The sequence below is a fragment of the Crotalus tigris genome, unplaced genomic scaffold, assembly GCF_016545835.1.
Source record: "Crotalus tigris isolate CLP2741 ecotype Arizona unplaced genomic scaffold, ASM1654583v1 scf7180000018064.1731613, whole genome shotgun sequence".
Taxonomy (NCBI): domain Eukaryota; kingdom Metazoa; phylum Chordata; class Lepidosauria; order Squamata; family Viperidae; genus Crotalus; species Crotalus tigris.
The window spans coordinates 588,205-598,230 of NW_024096804.1; the positions used below are offsets into that span (position 1 = coordinate 588,205).

At 35.9% G+C, this 10,026-nt stretch overlaps 1 protein-coding gene across 4 annotated transcripts in view; it reads left to right on the forward strand.

Moving 5' to 3' along the window:
* The window catches only part of CDIN1 (CDAN1 interacting nuclease 1), a 142,937-nt gene extending 134,781 nt beyond the window's left edge, over window positions 1–8,156 (forward strand). For all 4 annotated transcript variants that reach the window (XM_039347325.1, XM_039347322.1, XM_039347323.1 and 1 more), the window contains one exon: window positions 7,311–8,156. In XM_039347325.1, the coding sequence (XP_039203259.1) occupies window positions 7,311–7,425 (115 nt within the window). In that variant the 3' untranslated portion in view covers window positions 7,426–8,156. The remainder of the gene's footprint in view (window positions 1–7,310) is intronic.
* Window positions 8,157–10,026: the final 1,870 nt, after the last annotated feature.

The following is a 10,026-nucleotide window of genomic DNA, read 5'->3' on the forward strand; positions in this document are numbered from 1 at the left end:
GATATAAATTATTATCTTTTCCAGCATCACTGGAGGACAATCGATTAATTTTCCAAGCAGATTATAGAAAAGACAATAGTATTATCAGGCAAGCAAGGAAACAGGAATTCTGATGGAAGATTGGCAGAGGTAAACTAGGATTTAATTCACTTGCATGCCTGTTTACAAAAATTCAATTGTGTAGACAGACATCATGTTTTCAGTAGTATATCAATCTTTAACAGGCATTAAATACCAATTACAGTATAAATACTGTTCATGATAAGATTGTTTTAAATACACTGGACAACAAAGATTTTGGTTTTGGGTGTATCTTATACATTTTTAGCTGCTAATCAGGAAAATAACCTGTAATTTAACCTATCATGTGCTGTTTTAATGAAATCTTCTGTTTATGCAAAATACATTCTTCAGTACCTATTGATTGTGTTGCACACCCATAAAATAAACATACAAAAATGTAGAAGTGTTGAAGCACATCCAGAATACCAAGTACATCTGGAATATTTGTGGAGATCTAAAAGTAGTGGCTCTACTGCTTGGAATACACTTTGGTTATATCAAGTTCTGTTGTTACATATGTGAACGGGATGGCCCTTCAAGAAAATCCATTATATTAAAAAGAAATGGCCACTCTGAAAGAATTTCCTTCCAGGACAAAAACATTGAACATGAACCACTTGTTGACCCAAACAAATTTATTCTTTCCTCCGCTTCACATAAAACTGAACTGATGAAAAATGTTGTGAAAGCAATGAGCAAGGAAGGTGAAGTCTGGAAACTGAGTCAATGTGACTGGACTTCTTTTCTTTTTTTGCTTTGAAACATTTCACTGCTTATCCAAGTCATATCAGTTTGAAGAAGCTATCTGCATAAGCAGCAAAACATTTCAAACTAAAAAAGAAAAGAAATCCAGTTGCCATGACCCAACTTCCAGGCAACCCTGCCTGGATGACTGAGAATCTTCATCAACAAGGTCAGCGAAGGTTTTTTATTATTTGAGACAGATGATTCCAAGAATAACTGGAAGGATGCCAAGATTAAGGAAGCCATATTTGTTGGTCCACAAATAGATACATTATCAATGACAAGTGGCTCAAAGATTTGTTAGAGGGGCCAGAGAAAATCAGCTGGAAAGCATTAAAGGATGTTGTTAAGAATTCTCTTGGCAACTACAGAGCGCCCAACTGCATTTAGCTGGTTGACACACTTCTTATGAGACCATGTAATGCACATATTACTGACGATTCATTTTCTGCTCTTAGACTTCTTTCCTGAAAATCTAGGGGGGAGGTCAGTGATGAACATGGTGAAAGGTTTCACCAGGACATTGCCACAATGGAAAAAATGGTATTGGGCAAGAAGAATCCATCAGTGCTGACTGATTATTGTTGGACACTGCAGTGAGATGCATCAGACACTGAGTACAAATAAAAACCAGCAGCAACACACTTTTACAATGTTGAACTTATGCAATGTGTCAGAAATATTATGCAGTTAAATACCTTATAGTCATTGAAAGTTAATTTATTATTTCTTGAGATTCCTGTGTGATAGAATCATTCTGAAATTATATTTCAGAAAGTGTGTATCATAATAACCAAAGTTTTTCAGGAAGCAAAACTTTTGGAAAACAAATGTTGTCCAGTGTCCATATATACATCTAACATAATGTTTTTCAGACTTGGCAAATTTAGATGATAATATGGATTTCAATCCATGCTGGCTAGAAAATTTTGGGAGCTGATGTCCACATATCTTAAAATTGCCAAGTGTGAAAATGTTGGTGTAAAAGCTTCAATAGATATAAACATTCTATTTTACAAAGCATATTTGCATATCTCACAGAGCCAAAACTTTGCATGTATAAAGTCAGTTAAGGATGTGGTCCCCAACGAATATTTGCCCAAAATAAATCCAAAATTGCACTGCTAGCATTCAGTAATTTCATAACATGCAATTTGAGGGTGCTAAAGGTTGCTAATGGTATGCAAAGGGGTTTGCGAATTGCCCACAAAGGGGTTTGTGAGTCATGGTTACTTTTGGGTGAGAGCTGTACATGAAATCATCGGTTATTGAACACAATATACTTCTCATTTGTTGGTGAATATGAACAGGAAAGTGTTATTGCATTCCTGTCTGTATTGATTCTGACTTTACTATTCACTCCAGAATTATTTATTTAATTAAAAAAAAAACCTGAGCAACGTTTTGTACATTTTTAGTTCTTGCCTATCTCTACGACTAACTTTAAAAAAAAAAGTGCTGACAAAAGAAAGGTTAGTCACCAAATTGTGAAACAGAAGTGTTAATCTATAAATAAGTTTTCAGCACTTACTCTGTAATTTGGATCCTGAGTTGGATTCTTCACATATCACATCTATGCATCTATGAAAAATGGGGCTGAGACTCAAATTTGGAAGGGAGGTTCTTTCTTCTATCTTTGACCTCTTTACTGCTTCCCGTTGACACAAAAGGGAGAAAAAGGTTAAATGACTTCTCAAATTAAAGCAGTAATAATTAACTACTGGCATTGTTTGTGATTTTCCGACTCTGTGAGCTAATGAGAGAGAAATTAATGCTTAGCAGCAGGAGTTCCTGATACTCAGTGCCAAATGCTAAATGTGCCAACAAGTTAATTTTAGTTTTAAGTACTTCACTTAAGTCTTTTTGAACAATGAATTAGAATAGGAGTTGTATTCATGTGGCACATGTACTAATTTTAATTTGTAAAAATGTGTGGGTATGCGTGCACATGCACTTTCAAAAGCATTTATCTATCTATCTATCTATCTATCTATCTATCTATCTATCTATCTATCTATCTATCCTTGTGTGTCCAGTTTGTTGTGTGTCCAATAGAATAAAGAAGTCTATTCTGTCCTGTTTTATTTTCTATCTTATAAAGAGAAGCAAACTGTGTAGTACTTTAGTAATGTCACTGACTAAAAGACAGAACTACAATTGATCTAATAACCAGTTTCAGCCCTATTAAGAAACTGTAATTCTGGTTATGAGAACAGACTTGGATCTTAGACTCTTCCTATTGTAAGCATGTCAAAAGTTTTAAACAATTTAGTTTCCAAATTGACCACAACACTCTGTCAATGGACTGATTAAATTCAGGGCACTGACTCAATTCTAAAAGCAAGCAGCTCTGACTTGGCGGTTCCACTTCACACCAGAAATGCTAGCAGAAGTTCTTTTGTGAATGAAGGAAAGAAGTTCTCAAAATGGATATTTTTGCACAGTTTGCTTGCACTGAAGCCTTTAAAATTAATAAGTACATTAGTGTTTCATGATGCTCAAAGCAAAGCACCCCTTTGAGGTTTTGCATAGCTCTGTTTTTATACAGCCTTGACATAATCTGTTACACTGGGAGAATAGATCATACACCTCAAAGTCACTGAGTCTTTGATTTCTCTCACAGTATAATGGAGCAGGAAAAGGTAGTTAGAGATCTCAAGGTTTCATACACTCCCAGAGCTTACAACAATTGCTAAAAATTTGGAACACAGCACACTATCCTTTTGATTAGGAAATCCATGAAAACTTGAGTGTAAGTCCTAAATTTCTTTTTCCAAAGAAGACAATTAAAATCTCCTGTCCTCTCCACTCTCCAAAGGGGAAACAGGAAACCTTGACCTTGCATGTGTAAGTTTTGTAGCTGTAGTCACTTTTATCATTTTCCCATGAATTTGGGCCATGCTTCCCAAAGAACTTTAAATATCTGGCTATCAAAAGTTTTCTGCTCTCCGTAATATAACAGTACCACAAACTCCTCATATTTCTTTTTTAATAGTTCGCAGATTGATTAGTTGGGTCAAAAAAATCTAACCTTTTGAAATGCAGTTGCCCATTTATTAACACTTGGAAATATCTGATGTTGCCTGAGCCTTTACACAAAGATTGTATTGGCCAGTCTACATCACTGGTCAGTCATGCAGTCAGGAACACTGAAGGCAAAGAGAGAGAAAATCTGGAAAAATCTCAGTATTGCAAGTTCTGATTTTTCATAGAAATTTAACATTTGCCATTATTTGTGTCTGCCTGATGAGTGCATCCTCCATTCCAGGAACATGTTCCTCATCACATATCAACTCACAACAGGGGTGACTGAGGAAGACACTTCCCCCCCCCAAATAAAACTAAGATAATCAGGTTTAATGTTTTTATGACCCACTGATCCCATCCACAATCCCTTCAAGTATGTTATGCCATTACAATCTCCACTGAGATACTCTGATATTCCCATCTTTCTATAAGCAGACAATTGCCACATAAGTGGATTTTCCAGATATCTTTTCCATTTTGAATTATGTCCAAATAACCAGGATTGGGAGTCCAATCCCAGTTATTTCAGGATGGAGCAAGTGCAGGAGCAGGAAGCCTTTTAGGGAGATTGGTCATAATGTTTCTCCATTTTAATTTCAAATGGATGATCGGCTTTTCCAATCTGCCTCCAAATTAGGGAGAGTGGTCAACGAGCTATAACTTGAAAACCACTGACTTAAGATGCTAAAACACAATATCCAAGGATTAGATTGGTTTAGGATAATTCTCTCTCTTTTTGTATATGTGTGTCTATCTATATGTCTTGTCTATTTCTCTGTGTGTCTCTCTTCTGTTTCCTTTCATTGGAAATCTCTTTTGATAAATATCTTGATAGGAAAGAGAAAATTAAAATCATGCATGTGGCAGAGACTTTTGATTTTATATAATAAGCACTGATGTACTGACAGAGAAAGTTTTGTAATGTACCTAACACTGATTTGCTATATCAATGGAGTTGGGGTATATTTCCTATAGCAGATATCTGCTCAATAATTGATTGTTTTATTATGTCTATCAATAACCACATAGATTTTCTTATGGATGATCTGGTTCCAACTTGGTCCTCTAAGTCTTCCAACAATGCATGCATTGATGATGTACCAAATTTCATCCACCTTGCTGCTTAATTGTCGTCTTTTTTTTTCTCTTACTTTCCATCTTTCCCAGCATTATAAATATCTCCAGAAAACTGGATCTCCACATAATATATCCAAATGTTGGGTAATAGAGATTTGTATTTAATATAGTAAGACTGATTTAGAAGGCAAGCTTGTGGTTTTTAAATAATTCCAGACCTAGTTAATTTTGATGAGAGTAAGCAAAAGAACCATAACTAATTTAATAACTCATTCACTTATTGCTATAGTAAAGCCAAAGTAAAATTTGCATACCACACACTTTGTATATTTCATATACAGCCAATTTTTAGAGCATCCATTTTTTTCTAAAACTGAAATATGGTAGCAATCTTAATGCAGCAAGCCGGTAATTGTGCAGTTTTTTTCCACACAAAGCCATGTTCAGCTGTTTTTGCAAAATCAAAACATAGCCAAAATCTTTATGGACATTCCTATTTTGTTGTGCGGCAATAGACTACAATCCAGTGGAGGGGTTTATGACAAGTCGCTGCAGCTAACTTGCCATGGCCAGCTCAACACGGCCAACTCGCCACAGCCAACTTGCCATGGCCAACTCACTGCAGGACAACTCGCCATGGCCATCTCCCCATAGGACAACTCACTGTGGAACAACAGTTACACTAATATCAAAGGAATGGTGGAACAGAATCCTTAAAGAAAGAATGCAAAAGGAGGGACAGAATGAAATGTAAATGGCAAAAATTAAAATATTTTTTATTTATTTTAAATAATTAAGTAGAATTGTTATATTATCCCACAGCAAGTTGTCCCACAGCGAATTGGCCACTGAGTTGGCCATGGCGAGTTGTCCCATTCCCTCCAGTTGAAACTCTCAAAGAATAAATAGAGGAGAAGCCACTCTTGACTTCTCCTTGACACAAATTGACTGAAGACAACTGTAATCTGGCCTTACTGCCAGTGAACATTTAGAAAGAATTATTTAGTACAGCTAAATCTACAAGGCTAGTCTTTATTTAGCACCTGTCTTTCTAAAACACCTGAGGTTTTTTTTTTTTTTTTTTTGAATGAAAGATGTGATGTCAGCACCGAGCACAAGCAACTGCTGCTGAAAACATTAGAAAGTAATATCTGTGAATCGTCAAATGGCTAAATTAAACACTGGGGTAGCAAAAGGTCCAATCAAAACAATAAAGGAAGCAACTAGGTTTTATCCTTTTTGAAATACTTGTTCGCTTGTCATTCTGCACATGGGGCAAGTTCGTTCTCGTTGAAATAACAATGTCTGATGTTGCCCAAAGTTTTGATGGTTACATTATCAATCTAATGACTGTTGCACTCTTGAGACATTTCCATTATAGTTAAAACAAATTAACAAAAGCAGGCTACTTACTGCCTGACTATAGCATTGGGTACAGACTATTACATGACATAGCATTGAACTTGTATATATGATCTCTTACAGCTCCTCATATACTGTTGCTGTTCTTGGCAGCTTACCTAAGCTATACAATAAATCTCAAAATGAAAAAAAAACTGTTTGGCTTCAAGTCGTACACCCTGCCATGACATTAGATTACAGAAAGCTGCTCTCCTTTTAGACATCCTTTTACAAACAGAGCATCCATAATTTATGATTTCGCTATAAAATTCTTGCAACACTACGCCAAAAGTATGGCTTCCCTCTAATTAAATGCTCTCAATAGGAAAAAGGTGAAACATCCAGCTGTACACATTACAAACCATCTAACTGTACACATTACAAAACATCTAGCTGTGCACATTACACATGGGGGCCTAATCCTCATCATGGGCATGTAAGGAATAACAGAATAACAGAGTTGGAAGGGATCTTGGAAGTCTAGTCCAACCCCCTGCTCAGGCAGGAAACCCTATACCATTTCAAATAAATGGTTGCCCAACTCTTTTTAAAAACCTCCATTTTGGACACCCAAACTTCTGGATCGCTTGCTTGCCCACAATAAGAAGACACATAAAATAAGTGATTATTTGCCTTGATTATTTGCCGGTTAACTTTCAATGTGTGTGTTAAAGAGCAAACAATCTTTTTGGAACTCCATTTTTTTAAGCACGAACTGTTAGGTTAAACAAATGAGCTTTCTGTAATAAGTGATTAAATATGTTTAAGATTCTTATTAATCTATCATTGTTATCTCTGACTAACAATGAAAAGACAAAAAATGGAGATTACAGATTGTCCTTCCAAATGTAGACTGAGGGTTTAATACTCATATCTCTGTAAAGTATTTCACTATTTTTCTGTGTCCCTAAAATTTATAATTTCTGAAGTTTTGCAGATGATATATACGTGATGGCTGTTCTATATAATAATATCTGGGTTTTTTTGTTTCAATATAGATTTGGTCCCGGATTAGTAATCTATTGGTATGGATTTATCGAGGAACTAGACTGTCATCGCAACCGGGGTATCTTGCTCAAAGATTGTTTCCCTACTGATATTGCTGTCCTTTGAGGCAGCTATGAGGCTCAGCCATGAAGGTGGAAAAGGCAAATCCGGAAGCAATTTTATTTTCCTGAAATATAAACTACTGGCAACATCTGTCCTGAACTTCATCTGAACTCTTTACTGGCTGGGATCGCCCTACCACCTCTTTAGACAAACACTTCAAGAGTCTCTGTTTTACTTCAACCCCCTGCTAATGCAAGCAGCCAAAAAAATACCGACACAGCCCAAACATTATCAGCATTTCTGCCTCTGTCAAACAATTTATAGATAGCTGTAATCTTTCTTCCTTCCGGATGGCTTCTCTTTGCACTTTCAACAAAAGAAGAAATGTAGAGGTCAAAAGGTGTGGTTTTCAGTTTTCCTCCCTGTAGCAGAATCACCTTAAAAACAGAAAATATCTTCAGTCCCAAAATCTCTCCCCCCCCCCAAATGTTAAAAATCTTGCTAATGCAGAGGTAATTAATGTCAATCTCCATTTTCCCAGGGCCAAAACTGGGTAGAAAAACAAGTCACCCATTGGTGCTTTCTTGGCTTCGCAAGACAGTTGGCACTTCTATAATAATTTTAATTACTAGTATATAGTGTTGAAACTGAAAACATAAAACTGTAGAAATGCTTTATCTTTAAACAAAAAGTTTTGCATATCATTTCTTGAATTAAAACATGGGCATGTTTATGGATTGTAGAAGATGTAATGGACATTGTTTTAAAGCAAAATAAAGTGAGCCATTGTTTGAGCCTTGGTCTTATCCTGATCATCTGTTTTGCAAAGATATTTTTAAAACAAAATTAACTGCTCTTTAGAAGGCCAGATCCTGAAGTTGAAACTCAAGTACTTTGGCCACCTAATGAGAAGGATAGACTCATTGGAGAAGAGCATAATGCTGGGAAAGATTGAGAGCAATAGAAGAACGGGACGACAGAGAATGAGGTGGCTGGATGGAGTCACTGAAACAGTAGGCATGAGCTTAAATGGACTCCAGAAGATGGTAGAGGACAGGAAGGCCTGGAGGAACGTTGTCCATGGGGTCGCGATGGGTCAGACACGACTTCGCAACTAACAACAACAAATTTCTTTAGACAACATATTGTGGACATGGCCTAGAAAGCAGAGCTCTGGACCTCATATTTTTGATCCACATATTAAAGGTCATGTTCCTAAGCATAGAAAATTATAGCAAAAAAAGGACATATACTCAAAATTAGCTAGTTGGCTCATATAGCAGAGATTAGCAGACCAGTATTACATTTTATAGCTGCTTCAAAGGAGAGGTTTCCAATTTAATGAGTTTTCAGGCCATTTTTCATTAAAATCCTTTGATGATGGGGTTCAGTATTACGTGAAGCAGAAGTATTCATTCATTCCTATCAGGAATTCTATGTGAAATTTATTTTAATGTCTATATTGGTATACATTCTAGGTCATGTATTCGTATCTCTGATACACATATTAGATTCAGCTTTTCTGCTAGTGACATATAATAGAATTCAAGTAAAATATTAGAGAAACAGTACTGATTCCTAATATGCCATGTAACCTATATGCAACAGAAGATATCCATTTCATAGAAGATAAACTAATGAGGCCACAATATAACTTACTCAACAATTTGAATTTGAATCTAGAAAGAAGTGAGATTCTGAATCCCGAATTTCTCTTGCTTGCTCGTTCACTTCCTTTTTTCTATCTTTTTCCTTCTGTCTTTCCTTCCCTCTCCCACAAGCTTATTCAAGGAGCATCTTCCCAAATATCTGTTTCATCTGGAATCACTTTTCTTACATCCTTTCTTTTTCATACACATTTTTCCCATTTGTCCAAACATGTGCATGCCAATATGGAATCCAGAATGTTTAGAGGGAAAAGGGGGAATTAAAGGCTACCACTTCACTTTAGCTCATGTCCAACTACCTAGCATGTCTCTTATGATTATATTCTAATATTTTCTTTTTAAGAAATCCTATTTGCAAAAACTCACTTTCTAAAAAAAAAAAAAAACCCACCCAGAAAACTTGGTAAATTCCAGAGATGTCTGAGAGCATTATGGCAACCATGCCATAATGTTTTATTAAATATGTTAAATACTTCATGCCTTTATATATCCATTTTGTTAAATATGTTTTGTTAAATACTTCATGCCTTTATATATCCATTAGATCACTGTGCCTAGCTGCGAGTTACTGAGTTTTTCCAGACACCAATTCTTTCAAATAAATATTTTTGCTTTAAAAAAAAAGAAATAATCCTTCTCTGTCTTTTATTAAAATAAACAGCCTCTTTCCCACCCAGCAATACTACCCCACTATATCTTGGCTACTTGGCAGAGATGACCCTGTGATTTTTGCCATTTCTTTGGAAGATCAAACTTTTCATCAAAGCCTTATTTCATACAGCTGTAAGTCAGCAAGTTATTTGTATTCAACACGATGCAATGGGCTGCTTGATTTGCTGGTACTTAAAAATGACAGAAGAAATCTGCAGTGTGTAACTTATTGATGAAGCAAAGAAAGCAACATTTGGGTTGTTTTAATGGCAGGCAACTGGGGAAAGATTGAAATAGTCTTGCAGCATTGTCCTAACAGAACACTGAAAAGGCTTTAAAGATAAAA